This window comes from Actinia tenebrosa, unplaced genomic scaffold (genome assembly GCF_029948245.1).
Source record: "Actinia tenebrosa isolate PJP-AT-01 unplaced genomic scaffold, QUT_ActTen_1.0 PGA_scaffold1__47_contigs__length_23844297, whole genome shotgun sequence".
In the NCBI taxonomy this organism is placed as follows: Eukaryota; Metazoa; Cnidaria; class Anthozoa; order Actiniaria; family Actiniidae; genus Actinia; species Actinia tenebrosa.
The window spans coordinates 7,110,208-7,127,487 of NW_028292578.1; the positions used below are offsets into that span (position 1 = coordinate 7,110,208).

Genomic DNA, 17,280 nt, shown 5'->3' on the forward strand with positions numbered 1-17,280 from the left:
ACCTTGAAAACTAGAAATACTGTCCCCCCAAAAAATGTGTCCTTATTTTAATGATCATAATACTTCAAAACAAATATTTATTTCATACTTTTTCATGAATGAAAAGAAGTAGAATTTAGTTTAGGTGAGGGCATTCTTAAAATTAAAGGCCCAGCTGGCTGAAGGCTTTATTTTTAAGAATGCTCTCGCCCAAGTGTTTGATCCTTTACATAAATATTGAAGAGGGGTAAACAAAAATATATTATCCAAACTGATCAGCTGCACCAAGAATCAGATGTGCAAAATTTGTGTACAATGTAGTTCTCAGTAAAAATAACAGATGGTCAATGGACCATCAAAGTCCAACCATAAATGATACTTTTCTAGCCAAACACCTCTTAGTCCAGTTCTCGACTGGATAAATTGATTGGTTAGATGTTGTTCAGTTATACTTATAGATGGAGTATGCACAAGCTAATATCTGTGTGGCTGGTCATAATTCCTGGCCAATGACCAGTTATCTTTCGACCTGTGTCTTGCTCTTTTTACATACAGATAAGCAAACATACAAACTATCCTTTGTCTAACTACTTTCTGCTGAATATTTCATTACGTTTCCCTAAAAAAACTGCTCCTTGTTATAAATGAAAATAAAATCTCAATATTTCTTTTCTTGATGCTTAAATACACATAGTTAAATAAATATTGTAATTCCTCTTAAGGTATCTAATATTAAGTACCTGTTAAGAAGCTATCAAATCAGGCAAAAATACTAGGATGTGTCTGAATCACCATCAGCATTAGATTCTCTTGAGTTGCTTCTGAAATAAAGTTTTAAATAGCATTACATTATTACGGATTTTACTTTCCCATGAAAAAGTATGGGATAGATGATCAATAGGGAACATTCTCCTCTGCAGCTGTCATTAGATTTGGTCACAGATCCTCTTCACTAACCCATTAGTGGGGAGGGCCTGTGAGGGTCTGGGTCCAAAACTAATTACAGATGCAGAGGAGCCTAACGAGAAAAAAAGGTTACCTTTTAGGATGGTCTGTGTCACTATCCTCTAGATCAGGAGCCTCTCCTTCTAAAACCATCTACAATAATTAAGTACAAGTTAGATCAAATAGATTATAAGGGCATGAGCAAGAGCATAGTTAATAGTTTTAGTGTGAGATGTGAATTTGGGCTAATAAATATTTATATGAGCATTTTTTCCCACTTTCAAACCATATGTAAATTTTTTGGAGTATGACTCTCTTGTTAAATGCCAGTACCACTCAATGAGATCTCACACTAGTATATATGGACCTATAAGAATCTTAGTCTTATTAAGTAAGTTACCCACAATCTATAAGGAAAAAGCTGTGCAACTGAACAATTTGCAGGCCTGTCGCTATGAGTGGTTCGATGGTTCAAACTAACCCCCCCTCTCCATCTTTGAAGTACAAAATAATGTTGAGTGCTATTTAAGTTTTTCAAGAAATAGCATAACTAAGATTGGTAGAAACAGGAACCTTCCCTTTGAACGTTCTAGCAATAGGCCTGAATTGTCCCCACTTGTCCATCTAATGTTCACTGTAAATCATTTGAGTAGTACATACATGGTAAAGGCTAGCAAAATATTCTGCTTGGCCAGCAACTTCTTCCAGTTTACGGCATAGTTCTTTTTGTTCTTCTAGCTCCTTGCATAGCTGTTGAATAATGAAAACAGTTGTTTGTTTGTAATATTGTGTTACTTCTAAGCCATACTTGTTGGAATATGTTGTTGATTGATGTGATAGCAGGGAACCCAGCTCCAGTGCAGTTGGGGTTTCATTTTACGCCACAGGGAGCCCATAGTGTTTTACTTAAAGACCTTCACCCTTATGACATAAAAGTCTACCACAATCCTTTACAAAATCTTTTTTCTTTCAATGTTAAAACTCCTTTGAGAATACCAAGACCATACAAGATAATTAGCAAAACAAAGAATCTACCAAAGGGAATTCTGGAAGTGTAGGTATTTAACGTCATCATGCTTGAGGCCTGTTCAACTAAAGACACAGGGAACCCATCAAGAAATATTAGTCATACATAATGCTTTTGAACTGGAGCCAGGTTCCCTGTGATATGATGAGTCAATATGAATCTGATGACGATTTACTATTAAGTAACTCTTACCCTTTCATTTTCTTCTAATGCTTCTTGTAATGCAATCCTTCTTTCTTCTGCAAGCAACTGCCAGTACTTCTCTGGTGGTGGGTCTACAATAACATAATAATTACACTTATTTTTCCTGGTTTGGTATCCTAAAAAACAATGTTCTGATTGGCTGCTGGAGTGGGCAAAATTGTGTGTGCATGGGAAAACAGATCATCAATGGGAATATGGATCATCGCCAATGGGTGTGACTCTGCTAGCAGGGAACAAAGTCATGAAATGGCTCACTGCAGTTTAATTCGCCATGAAAGCCTACCACTCGTCATTTGAATTAAATGAATAGCAACCATTCTATAATACCTTGCACCATTAAAGCAAATGCTTCATTTTCATTCTCTGTGGAATTAGCCTTAAAAATACAAAAAAGTAATCCACAAATCAGTGTTGGTGTTGCAGTTGAAGTAGTGCAGCCACCTCTCAACTATTGGCCAGGTCTTAGCTTTTTTCCTGGATAGGGCTTCACATGCAAGTAGAGTTTGGTGGGTCTCTCACTAATTGATTTGTGGGTTTTATTCCCTCCACAAAAACCAACACCCTAAACTACAATTCTATGGTCTGAGCATGAGCTCTGACATTTAACATAGAATTTCAAATTTTTGTATGGCACTAATAGAGCAGTTTTTGGTATGACTGTTAAAAGTTCTTAGCACATAGATAACGTGGATATCCTTTTCTACCCCGCTAGGAAGTGAGAGGAAAAGAACTTCTGCCAGCACCTGGATAATTTGTGGGTGCTGGCAGAGGTTCTTTTCCTTTTGCTTCCTAGTGGGGTAGAAAAGGATATCTGCTAGCAGGGTAGTGTCCCTCTAAAGCAACCATGATATTTTCTTGAATTTTGATTGGCTGATTCTTTTCTCGCACAATGTGATTGGTCTGGCAGTGCTGTGACCTTGGCTAACATGGCAAAGGAAACTGTTCTAATGAATGAGGATGATGTTAAGACAAGGGAACTTGATCTGTTACTAGTACAAACCTGTGGAGTGTTTTGAGTACTTGAATCTGAATCAGAACTAGTCTCTGCTGTTGACTCACTGCATTCTTTCAGTGTCTTCTGAAGCTTAACAGTCTTTGACTTGGATTTGATGGTATCTTTCTTCTGCTTTTAAATTCAATAAAAAGAATTTTGTTTTCAGCATCACAAAATAAAATAAAAAAGCTTACTATAGTTTTTTTTCCATTATAATGAATGATTCTGAACTCAATGTACCTCTCTTCTGACAATACCAGAGCTTCCCACAAGAAGTCCTTTCCCATCTGCAGCAGGCTGAAGAACTTGCAGAGTCTTTCGTTTCTCTAGAGACCCTTTACTGGATGTAGTCTAAGACAAAAAAACAACTGAAAATTACGATGGTACTAGAAAAATAATTATCAAGTTCATTTTTGCTTCAACCCGACCCGCCAACTTCAATTTAACGATTCGCGAATATTCCAAATAACTTAGTTTTACACGTTTCAGCTTAGCAAAGTAGGCTCGAAGTTAAAGCCGGTAAGACAATTCCAGAAAGTTAAATGAAATCTTTACCAACTTCGTCGACGCAAGAGATGAACCATGAACTCTGAAAGATGGTTTTTGTTTTGATGTCTTTCTTGTCGGTGAACAGAGCTTTGACGAGATTTTTGAATGGTTTCTCATGATTTCTATCTCTCCTGGACTTAAAGGCGTATTTTCGTCAATTATATCTGGTGTTTCGAGGTAGTTTTCTTGATCTTTTCTGACATCAACCCAACTACAAACTCGTTCAGGAGACGCCATGATTTTATATCTCCCGCCAGCCGTGCATACCAGCATGTTCATGACACGTGAGTAAATACAGTTATGCTATTGGTTATGAAACGTGTGACGTATTTCCGGACTTTTGATTTTACAGCCGCCTCTACTCTCCCCTCCCAGGCTACAGCATGGATAAATTTTCTTCTTCTTCTTGAGGAAAAGTTAATGCTAGTACTTGTACAAATATAGCTATGCTATTGTAAATTTTTATAGACAGAGAGGATTTAGGAACTCACCAAGAAAACATGTTCGCATTAAATGCATTAAATGCGAACATGTTTTCTTGGTGAGTTCCTAAATCCTCTCTGTCTATAAAAATTTTGATAAAAATGGGAAAGATAACCTCTTTGTTTGTTTTTTCTCTTTCACTACCCCCACCCAGGAATGATTCCCAAGCTAAATGATATGAACAGTCTACAAGCAAAAAATAAGCATCATCTATGTTTTCAAGGGTTTTCTTCCTCCACCCAAAGTTCAACTGTTCTTTTGGACCAGTTTTTCATGTTTCTTTGTTGGGCGATGTGATGTGTAAAGAGATGTTGTCCACAGAGGAGTATAGCATGCACGCACTAAAACCGTGAACATTAAATAGTACTAATTAGTACTATTTCAGGCAGAATCCTTTGTTTTCTATTGTTTAATTATCACTATTTAGTGCTAAAAATAAATTAGTATTTGTTTCACGGATTTAGTGTGAGCACTCTAGTTGGAGAGATTAATCCCTTGGAAATTGACCTATGACATTATGACGTCACAGCTTGTTTACATGGGCAAGAATGATAGGAATTTAGGCAAATTTTCTTTCGTTTGGAATATTTAGTACAACATTTATCTGTTATCACCTTTCCCCGTCTAATTACCATTTTTTGTCGTGATTTAATTCGTTTTGCTGCTATTTTGCCCCCTCTGGCAACTATGATCCTTAGCGTTAAAACAATAGACTGTTTTGATGTGACGTCAGTGTCATAGGGCAATTACTTTCATTTAATTAGATTTATAAGGTAGTTCTGTGTGGTATCACATTATGGGTGGGTGAGAATGTGTCACATGACCAGAGTCTCTAATACTATCCCTCTTAAACCTAGACTTTTTCAATGTCCTTTACATTATTTTTGTGGTCAGTTGTAGCTCGCTCAGTTGCTCCATGACCTCAAATGAAACCCCTCAAATATTACACTTGCTTTGCTCACAACTAGTAAATTTAAAGGACTAGCAAATCAATACATAAAGTAAGGAAGAGAGTTGTCTTGGATGAAGTCTATCTTAAACCCACATCAAAATAAATACACTGCACATCAATAAATTATCAGAGAAGTTTCTTTATTTTTCCTTGATGGTCTGTTTGATCACATTATATTGCACTTATGCATCAGCAATGGTGACCTCAACTTCAACACCTGGTTCAATGCTGATAGATGTCTGTAAATCAATGTCAAGGTATTGCTAACAAGTGGTACTATCTTCTTATGTATTCATTATGATTCACCTAATGGTAGATGAAGTTACGATATGTTTCGACCAGGACTGACAAGTTTGTAGCAGGGTAAGATGAAACCTCCAAACCCATCCTCCTCCCCATAAAATTGATGGCCCTTTTTTTGTTCACCCAATTGTGATTGATATGATACAAAGGAATGACTGTGACATATGAGTATCACTTCCATGGTTGCTGATAAAGATTACTTATCCAGCCTCTTTGTCATATGGTCCTTCTCTTGCAAAACCCAACAGGCTAAATTCCAATTTGATATAAGAGTTAGCCATGCCCTGACTTAGATCAGCCCAGAGGTTGTTTCAGGGTTCAGTCTGTGAGTTAGTCATGCTCTGACTTAGCCGCGGAGGTTGTTTCAGGGTTTGATAAAATCATTAAGGATACAATTTGCTTGACGATCTCAGAAGGACTGTGGAGATCGATGAGACGCTTGTGGATTCTCATCTCAAATCTATCCCAGGTCTTGGACCCCTCACCACAAGGTGTCTTCCTGGTAGTGATCTTCAGGTACTTGGTAGGCATGCGTACAGGCCCCTTCACCTTCAGCTTCTTTTCTTTAGCTCCACGGATGAGGTCAGCACAGACTAAAGTCACAGAGATAACATTTTTAATTAGAAATAATACCAAGCAATGAGAAATATAATCTTCAATTTTATGAGCAAAAAAATAATTTGATTTATTATTTGAAATCTAATTTACATGTAAATCATTATTATATACGATAGTAATTAAAAATTCAGTACTAAGATGATAGTCCTATCCACTAGCTTATCAGGAGGCAAGACTTCTTGATTTGATAGTATTAAATCTACATTTATACTAACCCTTTTCAAGACTTTTCACATTACGGCTGGTAAGAGTAATGCGGATCCTGTGGATTTGAACTTCCTCCTCGGGAACGGCTCCTTTTTCCTTATAAAGAGAGGACTGCAAAACACGAAGAAGAATAAGCAACTCGAACTAGCTAGTGTTGGAGTTGCTAGTAACTAGTCCACGCTAGTGTTTACTAGCCATCATCTACAACTCGAACTAGCTTAGTGCTTTACAATGAATCAAGCTTCAATATTGTGCCTTTTATACACTCGCATACAGGTTTTAGCTCATTTGATGAGTAGATGATTAAATGAACTAGAAAAATTATAGAATCAAAACCTCACCATTTTTCAAAGTGGTCGACTTATTCGTTGGAACAGAGGTGAACCACAAAACTTTGCCGTTCACAAACCAAGATGGCGGTCAAGAGAAAGACCACGTGGATGACCTAGCTTTATATAGGCAAGCTTCGCTAGGCATTATGGGAAGCATTTCAAAACGTACCTTTTTTCCCCCATTTTTCATTTTTCGAATTTTTCTTTTCTTGAAGAAAGACAGTAAAGGAAATGGTTATGCAAGAATGCAAGGCTAAGTCATTTTTTTAGATGAAAATATGTTTATTAATTCTTATCAAAAATTTGTATAAAACGCGCCGCGCAAGGTGGAAGTCTGGGTACTAGTTATTTTTATTCAGTACAAAATGGCGGACGCTTCGCGTTGGACGGTTTCTTTACTAAAATAGGAAAAATATTTAGGGACCTAATCCACGATGAGTAGGAGTACAAGAGATCTCCGAGAACTGATATGTATGTCAAGGCTGTCTTATCATGGAGAAGATGATAATATGAATTCTTTTTTGGATCCAAATGAATTTGACAACGAAGTTGACTGTAATCCAGTTCCCAAGGAAACCACATCAACTGTGCACTCGGCTTCCAAAAAATATCCAAAAACGAAAGTTTTACCTGCAGTTAGTCCTCCTGTTTCTCCAGAGTCGTCTGGAAGGGGGTCTCCTTTGCCTCCAATAAGGAAATCTAAGTCAGCAAGCAGTGAGAGTTCGAGTTCAGGTGGTTCTTTGCCTTGCAGTCCAAATGGTTCTGTCTCTTCACTAGACAAGACATCATTAAAACGACCCTTAAAACCAATATCTAGTATGAAAGAAAATGACTCTTGTAAACCAGTAAAGACAAATATCGATTCTCTCTTGTCGTTTTTTGATGCAACTGTGATTGGTGACTGGCTGTCTCGCTCTAACCAAACAGTTGATAGCATAACATCATGGGTCCATGCAGACAACAACTTTGTCAACTTTGCAAACTTCTGGCTAACAGAATTATCACCCAGTAAGCGATGGGAGTTAGTTGCTATGGAATTTGGCATAGTTATGGATGAGTTAAAGTTTGCTTTTGGAGTAGGAATAGAAGATAAGAATTTGACGATACAAGATGTGTCAACTTTTATGAGTTCAGTTTTATGGGAGTATCCTCAAAAGTTTTCATCCACTAGAGGGAGTGCATTCTTCTTGAACCTTGTTATGTGCCTTTGTTGTGGACGTAAAGAAAGCTACAAGGCTCTGCTATCGGATGTTCGATGTTCAATGTCAAATAAACAGTTTGTTCAGTTTGTTTTGGCAACAAGAGCATTTGCTTTGGTGAGCCTGTGTTCAGGTGTGATTGCATTCTACAAGCAAATTAAATCACTGGAATTTTACTCAGGCACAGGAGTTCCTTCTCTCAATAAGGACATTCATTCATTTGCCACAGATTTTGCTTTTCAGGCCATAGAAAAAGGTTTGGTTAAAGTGTTTCAATATTTAATGCTTAACTATGAACTGAAAGCAGTAACAGAAACAACTGAAGATGGGAGGTGCTTTTTGTTTGCTGCAATACTCAGTGGTCAAGAAGAAATATTGAGACTGTTACTAAAGGTAAGTAACCTGCAGAGTACAATAAGCTAGGGGCAAGAAAGCATCATATCCGTTTTAGTTGTTATTTCAGCTGCCTCATCTCTGCTTTACATACCAGGCCATGACCAGGGGTCTTTCAGGGTGGGTTCACATACAATGGAAATGGAACTATGTCTAAACTAACAGCCATCTTGAGAAGTGCTATAAATGCAAAAAAGAAAACAAAAAAGAAAAAGAAAAATTATAATAATCCTACAATATTTGCAGAAGGAAAACAAAAACGAAATATTGGACCTTCAGCTTTTACAGGGGTTAGAGGGGGGGGGGGGGTGTTTTGGGTTGTACTTGCACCCAATGCACCACCCTTGGTTATGGCCCTGCATACCTGATATTGTGTGACTTACTTTTTGCTCCTGTCAAAGCAACGAAACTCCAGATACAGCAGAGCAAAGAAAAGAAGGGGGCTTAAAGCTAGTACTAATGTTTTAAGACCCAAAATTACACTTTTATACACACCAGCTAGTCTAATACTAATTTGTACATTTTCAAATGTCAGCTCTACCCACATAGTTAATCAAGAAAACTCAATAGTGCATGAACACTCATTTCTCCCCTTCCCCCTCTAAATTAAGTAATATTATGCCCCTTTCCTGTCTAGCAAAATGTCCTGATAATAGTGCTTCTATATTTCCTATAGTTTCACCCCAATTTAGATGTAAATAGACGATCAGTGTCATCTGGTAATACACCTCTACATGCTGCTGTCAATGCTGGTAACACTAGCATTGTCAAGGTACTTGTTGAAGCTGGAGCTAATGTGAATTCCTGGAATGGTGAATGTGAAGGTGCAGCACCACTACACTGGGCAGTCATCAGTGGTAAGCTAGCTTTGGGATTTGAATATCACTGCATTTATAATATTTTGAAATTTTCTACCCAATCACAATTATAATATTGTAACCACCACCCAGTTAGCTCAGTTGGTAAGAGCAATGGTCTGTTGTGGGGGAGGTCTTGGTTCAAGCCCCGGCCTAACCAACACGCAGGGTCTTAAAATAACTGAGGAGAAGGTGCTGCCTTTGGTTAGACATTCAACTCTTCACTACAGGACCCACTGTAATTGGCAAAAAGCTATAAAATAAAATAAATAAATTGTAAAAGCTACCTAGTTTTTTTTACAAAGCTTATACAACAGCCAATAAAAAATGTCTCTTAGGCTGATCTTCTTGATCAGTCACATTGACTCCTCAGGTCATATGTTGGTCAGTCTGATTTGGCAGATGGCAGGTCAATATATCTGGCCATTAAGTATAAATTATTTTCAGTCATGGTTAATGCCAAAATTTGATTCACTAATCTTTTATTATATCTTAGGGAATAAAGACATGGTTTCCCTGTTGCTATCCTTGGGTTGTGATCCATCAGTGAAAATGGGAATTCCTGCAAGTGTCACTCCACTGGATCTTGCTAGAGATCTTGGACTAGATCAGATTGTAACACTACTGGAAGATGTTAAAATTTCTGACTGAAAATAGAAAGTGTCATCATATCTGTGATATTACCTTGGAATTGTTGAAGTTAAAAACATATTACTGGTAAAGATATGAGCATCATTGCCTATTTTTGTGCGTATGCATAGATATTTATGCTTATTTTAATAACATTAAGAATCACATATTAATTTTCTATCTTGACAAATTATGTTTTAATGTGTGATGTTTGAACCCAGGACCATTGAGTGAGGAATATGTCAGTGTGTTTGTCCTGAAGAGAGTAAGAAAGATTGTAGTTAGTGTTAACTGACATTTTCATAATCTAAGCATTCACAGCATTCCTATGACATTCCACCATACTTACTTTGTCCCTTGCTTTTGAAAACTTTGTATTTTCCAACATTGTCATGGAAACACTTGGATTGACATCCATAAAGTGCTACTTAATTGTCGCAAGCATTTTCCTTTGCCTGCTAATCAAAAAAGTATAAAGATGTTCGCGTAGAGATTTTCATGTCAGGTACCATCAGTCATGTTTGATTGACATCCACAGAATACTACTCTGTTGTGAGAATAATCCTATATCTGTTTTCAAGTTTAAATCATAAAGATGCCATATAGGGATTTGCATGATTAGGTGCTGCCGATCATGTTGGATAGCAAAATAGCAATCTCTTTCCTTAAGGATTTGAATTCTTTGTCATTTAAAGTTGTCTTATTTTGTCTCATCGAACAAGGCTGCCATTATTATACAAAACTTTGATGAAGCTTCCTTTGCAAAGTAAGTTCAACAATGATGAAAAACATTTTAAAAAAAACAAGTATATTTTCATTTTACTGATGCTCAAAAAAGGTTTTCTTCAAGAGTTATTTTATGACATGCAAAAAGTTTGTATTCTTGAAATGAAATTAAATTATTTTGTGATGTTGGTTAAATGTCTCCAGGTGTCTCATTTCTTACATGTTAAATGGCATGTAGGTCATAGTTCACACCTACAAAAAAACCTTTTTATTAAAGTTTCTAGCACCCGCTACAAGTCTGAAAAAATTTCGTTGATAGGAAATGAGTTGACTCTTTTAGTTCATTTTGTTTATTCAAAGCAAAATTTAGCGTAGGCCGACAAAAAGAGTTATAATTCACACCTAAAGAAAACCTTTTTCATCAAAAGTTTCTAGAAACTGCTTAACAAGACTGAATAAAGATTTTTCTTTAGGAAATAAGTCGTGTTCTTTAGTTCAACTCGTTTATTCAAACGGCAAGTTATAGCGTGGAGGTCGACAAAAAGAGAAGCCAATGTCATTGTTCATACCTACAGAAAACCTTTTTCATCAAAAGTTTCTAGCACCCTCTACAAGACTGAATATTTTTTTGATATGAAGACCGTGTCCGGCTGCCGGACGTTTAATTAGTCTAGTCACTTCGTATTTTTTTGTTCGATAGGAAATGAGTTGACTCGAGCTCCCTTAGTTCAATTCGTTTATTGGCAAAGCGAAATTCAATGTAGATCGACAAAAAGAGAAGCCTATGCCATAGTTTATATCTAAATAAAACCTTTTTCATCAAAAGTTTCTAGCAACTGCTTGACAAGACTAAATAAAAATTTTTTGGGGAATAAGTCGACTTCTTTTGATTAGTTCATATTAGTTCAACTTATTTGTTCAAAGTAAGATTCAGCGTAGGTCAGTCATAGCTCACACCTTACAGAAAACCATAGTTAACGAAATTTTCTAGCAACCGCCGCTACGACAACACTGAAATCAATAAAGATTTTTATAAGTTGAGAGTCGACTCCCTTAGTTCAATTTGTTTATCCAAAGCAAGAGTCAGTTTAGACCTATACGAAGCCTTTTTGCTAAAAATTTTAATCTAAAGATTTTATCAACATCTAGGTAAATAAGTTGACTCCTTTTAAGATCGATTATATTTGTTTTGTTTTGTATTGTTTTGTTTATTTGTAATTGTGAATATGTATTTTATTTAGGCAATAAAGACATCATTATTGTTATCATTATTTTGTTGGTTGGGTTTTTGAAGATTGGAACAGAAAAAAGACTTGGGCTTAGACTGAGTTTTTTTTGTTAAAAAGTCATCGTGAGCCGGTCGGTTAGTTGGTCGGTGGATCGATCGATCGGTCGTCACAAGTTTCGTGCAGGCGAAAGGCTGTGACTGAGGAGATTTTAAGGAACTCAATAGATCTTAATGGCCGCTATAAAGATTCGGACCAAATATCCCTTTAAAACGTGAGCAACAAAGCAACTCAACCTCCTACTTTATGCCTTCTATATTATGTCTTTTTATTTATTAGTATATGCTTTCTATTCTCCCTATTACCCTTAGGTTACGTCTTAATACCAGAATTACTTTCTCGAATTCGTTTGATAAGTGGCCACGAAGCAATAGTAAATGTATAAACACATCATACACTATTACACGGAACTGTTGTTTCGTGATCACTCAAGTGAATTCAGAAACGTTCTAATATTAGCCGTTTCGAGGTGAGGAAAAAACTGTGTCGAGTAGTTATTGCAGTGAACTGTGGGACTGTTTCCACGGGCAAGATGGCATCTATTTCGCCCTTTCGTCCCACAATGCACTTATGATGTTGCCAGCTGTTGAGAGAGCTTGATTGAATGGACGCGCGCGCGATAAAGAATCTTTTTCCAATTCGTGCATCAGTAATGTTATATATTCCTTCTTACTTCTTGCCTTACCGTTACAGCAATTATGAATACTTAGAAAATAAGATTACAGATGGATTGGTCTGAAACTGAACTAGATTGACGCCTTTGGGTGTTGACAGGGTATCAATAATACCCTGGGGTGTCCCCCTGTACTAAGAGTCATCTGTCTTCCCACTCGACTAGTGACTGAGTTTTTTATAGCTGTTATTGAAAAGGAGGTCATCATCTCCTTTGAAGATTAATTCCGTCAGATAATGAAAAACCGGCGAGAATTGTAGTGCAATTAATGAAGAAAAAGTTTTTGATTACTAAGATATTAAACTAGACTACAGAGCAAATTATGCTACAAACAGGGGGAAAATACAGTTGATGAGCCACTCTAAATACACTAAAGAAACAAAAACATATCCGGCATAGCTTATATATCCATATAAATGTGACACAATACAATTAATAAAGTAGTGTTAATGGAGTCTAAATAGGTCATTAGATTCAGTAGTGTTACTATCGATTTTTTTTCACAGTCGTTCGACATTTTGTGTTTTCATTTTAAGTAATAAAGCAGGTGATTTCATGGTTTAAAATATTTGCTTTTCAGACTTCGTGCAGAATCACATTTTCTGAACCGGCTGGCTTACCGCTCAGTAGGGGCGAACACCTCCCCAAAACCATATTTTTGTTTCTGTTTTGTGTGTGTGTGTGAGAGTTTTTTTTTTGTTGTTGTTGTTGTTGTTGTTGTTGTTGTTGTTGTTGTTGTTGTTGTTGTTTTGTTTTGGTGAAAATTCAAATATTCTATTTCTCGTTACATGTCGTGTCGTGATAGCAGAAGAATTATATGGTGATGGGGTTCCTGTGGATTTTTCGAGGAAATATCACTCATTTTCTTTTCAAAAAACTTGTTTCCTTTTTTTTTTATCAGAGGCTTTCATGAATACAACACAATTTAAAATACTGAAAAAATAAACAGGCCAAACTTTAAAGGATTTTTAAAAGAGTGATGTTTGTAAGTTTTTAAGAGTTGTATAAGAAACGATTTAGCTCGGTGTTCTGGCGGTTGCTACACTACGTAATGAACCAACGAAACGCGACAACTGAACTAATATTTGCTTTAAGATGTAAAGTTGAACCAAGACTATATGAGTACAGGAACAAATTATTCAATTTTATCGGGAATGAAAATAGGTGAATTAGTGAGGTTGCTATAATTAGAAACATTGCTGCTTGCTCACTGTTTTTGACAAATAGATTTTCCTATCATTACATGAAAAACTCTGTCCACTTTTATCAGTGGCTGAACTTTTCCTTGCCTCATTGTCATTGTGTGAATTTTCTGAAAAAATTGATGAACACCGTGCTTTTCTTCAGTGCCGTAATGAGTAAACCTCTCACAAAACACAGCCTGTTTTACGACTTATTTAATTAATTTATGAATTGCAAGATATGAAATATCTCCGGCGTTCTTAGATATAAAATGTTATTAGTAGACACTATTAATTATTGTATTTTGAATTTTTGTTCCAATTTAATGTCCTCAGTGATTTATAACATATAATTTGAAAAGGACTATAAGTAAGTGCACTGTTCTTTTTATTAATATTTATTCATTCTATCGTAGTGTAAATTTGATGCTATAAGAATATCTCCTTGAAAGGCTATATTCCTCACTACAATGAATCACCAATTCTCGCAGCTGCCTTCCATGTAGTTGCCAAGGAAACCATCTAACAGACTTGATTTCAAAACAATCAGCAGAACATTTAGCTATTCAGTCCTCTTTTTCTTTCTTCTTGTGAAAATAAAACACGTTTCCTACCATAAAATTTATATATTTTTTCTCCTCGGCATCTATTCAATTATTCTTTTTTCCTAAACTCTGAATTTTTCAATTTTTAAAATGAGTGAAAATCTTCGGAATATCAGTTACTCATGGCAGACTGAAGAAAACGGCAAAATTCTCTTTTCGTTGTTGTTGGCTTTCGTTTTAGTTTGTTAAGTACAGGTTTTATCTACAAAGAAAACACCCACCCACACAATCATTATTTTATATTATTTACAAAAAACTTTATACTTTCGTGCCGTTTTTTCATATAGTTAGCTTTTTGAGTAATTTGTCTTGGAAATAACAGTTAGTACCATCTCTCCGTCACTGAAGAGAAACTGGTAATGCGTTTCTATTTCTAAGCAGTTTTTGTATGAGGTCTATGTCGGAAAAGAAGGATTAAACTTGACGGTCTGACGGCGTGAACGGTGGCAACCGGAACATGAGCGACCAAAACGCGGCTTATTTAGGATGAATGTAGAGAAAACATCGTAACTACGAGGCTATTAAACGTGAATCACTCAATCGTGCTTTAGAAGATAGCAAAACCAGTTTTAGGTTTATTGGTCGTGAAAGATCGGTTGCCTTTTTCACAGTTTAATCCTGGATGACTGACAGCTAGTCAGAGAAGAGTATTGATCGGAGCTATCATCAATTCTTTCTCAAGGTTATCGTTTTTACAGTACAATCTCATGCTTCCATAATATAGTATAAATATGTATGTGAACATGATACTTTGATATTGTTAGTTATCCCAGCCTAAGTGAGATAGATCATCAGTCGGATATTGGTTCAGTCCAGTGATGAGGTTCCTCGTAATCAGAGGTCAGCCACCGGTAAGGTTTTTCAATATCTGGTGTCCAAAATCCGGCGGCTTTAGTAGACCAACAAAGATCAAAACTTCAAAATTTTCTAAGCCGTTTTTACGACTGACAGACTGATAGCCCGTGTCGTTGAACAAACAAAGTTCAAACCCAAGACATCTCGCACCTGTCGGAGCTAAAATAGTAGAATGGACAACTGCTTTTTAGATTAAATACATTTCTTCCATGTTGCGCCTGAGAAAGATCTCTTTGAGCTGTTCTGTGACATTTATCAAGCCGCTTTCATTCTCAGGACAGACCCCTCCTCTTCGATCTTTTCTATTGCTTTTGATATATAATAAGTACGTAGCACTTGGTTTACGATTCACAGTCTCTTTTGCTTCCTCGGTTTTCGAGGTTTTAGCATAAGGTTCAGTTTCCTTGTGGGTTCGGCTTCGAGACTCGGTCTTAGCGCCACATTGATCCTGTTCGATACCATTTTGTGCTTGTTGCTTCTCTAAAAGTCTCACTCGTCTCCGCTCTGATAACAGCTCACTGGCTGTGCTAGGATATTTCTTATCGGTCGTTCTCGATTCCCTCTTAACTGGATTTATCTTAGTAGCAGATAACAAACATGAATTTTCGTTATCTTTAGTCCGTGTATCTTTACTTATTGGCGGTAATACCGAATAGGATTTTGGAAACTCATGTCCCAAGTTGAACTCGACTGTTGCGGTGTGTTGTCTTGACGATGCAAGTGTGGTCGTCTTCTTCGCAAAAGGATCGACTCTCTTTCGTAAGGTTGCATGATGTAAAGAATGAAAGTCACGGCTTGGAATCGACTCCTTGATTCGAACATGTGGTTGAATAGAACCATGGGTCGATAGTGAAGGCTTGTTATTGCTCTTCCAAGCCCGATCTCCGTATAATGTGGTCGGTAGCGCGCCTTGAATCGGCGGTAATTTAAAGTTTCTTCTTGAATTCAAGGAGTTTGTCGAAGATTTATCCATTCCCTTGAGGAGCCATGAATCGAAGCGGCGACTCCCGGCAGGAACTAGACTTCAAACTGATAACATTGGCCTATTACATTACGTTGCTACCGCATTCTTTCCGATGGTTATTCTGCAGTCTGACGAATGAACTCAATAGACGGCACGGAATCATGAAAAGATGGGCTCAATACCGCACATCCCCCTCTGACAGTTGTTTTGTGTCACATCTAATAGCCCACAGACAACGATCCTTTCAAGCTAACCTCCTCTGTTGCCTTATATATACAGTCAATGTCATTAACGTTGTCCACCGAAAAAAGACACATTAACACATTTACACATTTACACATTTACACATTTAGACTAAAGTGAGCCTGAACTTTAAATGTGAAATTCAACTCGTGAATCAAAAATCCAGAATGCCCTGACCATTTAGTGAGGATTTAAGATGGAGAATTGTACTTCAGTGTTTGTTTTATGCCAGAACATTTGAGGAAACACGTGATATTTCTTTTAGTCTAAATGTGTAAATGTCTAAATGTCTTTTTTGGGTGGACAACGTTAATGACATTGACTGTATCAAGACATTTGAATTTTACGGCATAAACAACAAAATTTTATAGCTCTTAATTGATTTGCCTGAACGTTATATATTCAAGAATATATATTTCATGCAGTACCCGGATTTGATTTTATTGATGTAATTACTACGTATGTATATTGAACAGAGATGAAATTGTCGTCTAGAAACGATGGGGAAAAATCCATTAACCTTGAGTAAACAAAGGGTCACAAAAGCGAAATGTTGTTTGCTTGTTGAGCCAATTGTTGACCATTTGATTAAATGAATGGGTATTCATATTGATTATGCTACTTCCAACTCACTTTTTCCACCTCAATTAATTCGGTTCAATTCGAGAATAACCGATTGTTTCGTTTTCAATCTTCGCTTGGCGCGCGGTATACGTTTACTTCATTATATCTGCTAAAATATTTTAACTTTTAGGAGTTGAAAAAAACATTTCGTTAGGTCTTTTGTCAATCTTCCGAACGAGGTTTTCAATTTTTTAGCGTATTCAGTTAAACACCCTGCGACAAAAGCTCTCGATCTGTCTGGTTCAGATAAAATTGGGGCGGTGACAAAAATGCAATTTAGATTCTTATCTTCTTAGATAAGCCTCTTATATCTGGCCCAACTGCTTCCTCTTTATTATCAATTTGATAATGTTAAATTTGTCATTAGGAGTCGCGATACACGACAAAACAAATCGGTGTATATATCGGCTGACTAAATGGAGCCCTCGGGGTTGGCCAAAAGAGAAGCTAA

At 36.7% G+C, this 17,280-nt stretch overlaps 4 protein-coding genes across 6 annotated transcripts; 1 reads left to right on the top strand and 3 right to left on the bottom strand.

The window, feature by feature from the left end:
• Positions 1–63: 63 nt before the first annotated feature.
• Positions 64–3,935, bottom strand: LOC116290787 (uncharacterized). Of its 3 annotated transcripts, none has more exons than XM_089032707.1 (8): positions 3,705–3,935; positions 3,390–3,500; positions 3,156–3,278; positions 2,483–2,531; positions 2,144–2,226; positions 1,585–1,674; positions 1,019–1,077; positions 64–800 (listed from the first exon to the last, which is right to left on the bottom strand). In XM_089032707.1, exons 1-8 carry the CDS (start codon positions 3,933–3,935, stop codon positions 752–754), a joined length of 795 nt encoding a protein of 264 aa, XP_088888833.1. In that variant the 3' UTR covers positions 64–751. The 3 variants fall into 3 exon arrangements, with proteins under 3 accessions (XP_088888833.1, XP_088888832.1, XP_031553756.2); XM_089032706.1 differs by having other exon boundaries at positions 64–797; positions 3,156–3,281; XM_031697896.2 differs by having other exon boundaries at positions 3,156–3,281.
• A 1,317-nt stretch (positions 3,936–5,252) lies between these two features.
• On the bottom strand, positions 5,253–6,714 carry LOC116290960 (small ribosomal subunit protein uS10). The gene is made up of 4 exons (XM_031698089.1): positions 6,603–6,714; positions 6,270–6,372; positions 5,830–6,029; positions 5,253–5,372 (listed from the first exon to the last, which is right to left on the bottom strand). Exons 1-4 carry the CDS (start codon positions 6,603–6,605, stop codon positions 5,316–5,318), a joined length of 363 nt encoding a protein of 120 aa, XP_031553949.1. The 5' UTR covers positions 6,606–6,714; the 3' UTR covers positions 5,253–5,315.
• A 252-nt stretch (positions 6,715–6,966) lies between these two features.
• Positions 6,967–11,621, top strand: LOC116290994 (uncharacterized). The gene is made up of 3 exons (XM_031698119.2): positions 6,967–8,185; positions 8,862–9,042; positions 9,539–11,621. The coding sequence occupies exons 1-3, from the start codon at positions 7,028–7,030 to the stop codon at positions 9,691–9,693; spliced, it is 1,494 nt and encodes a 497-aa protein (XP_031553979.2). The 5' UTR covers positions 6,967–7,027; the 3' UTR covers positions 9,694–11,621.
• Positions 11,622–13,518: 1,897 nt separating this feature from the next.
• LOC116290499 (uncharacterized) lies at positions 13,519–16,458 on the bottom strand. The gene has a single exon (XM_031697542.2). It carries the CDS (start codon positions 15,969–15,971, stop codon positions 15,186–15,188), a length of 786 nt encoding a protein of 261 aa, XP_031553402.2. The 5' UTR covers positions 15,972–16,458; the 3' UTR covers positions 13,519–15,185.
• Positions 16,459–17,280: the final 822 nt, after the last annotated feature.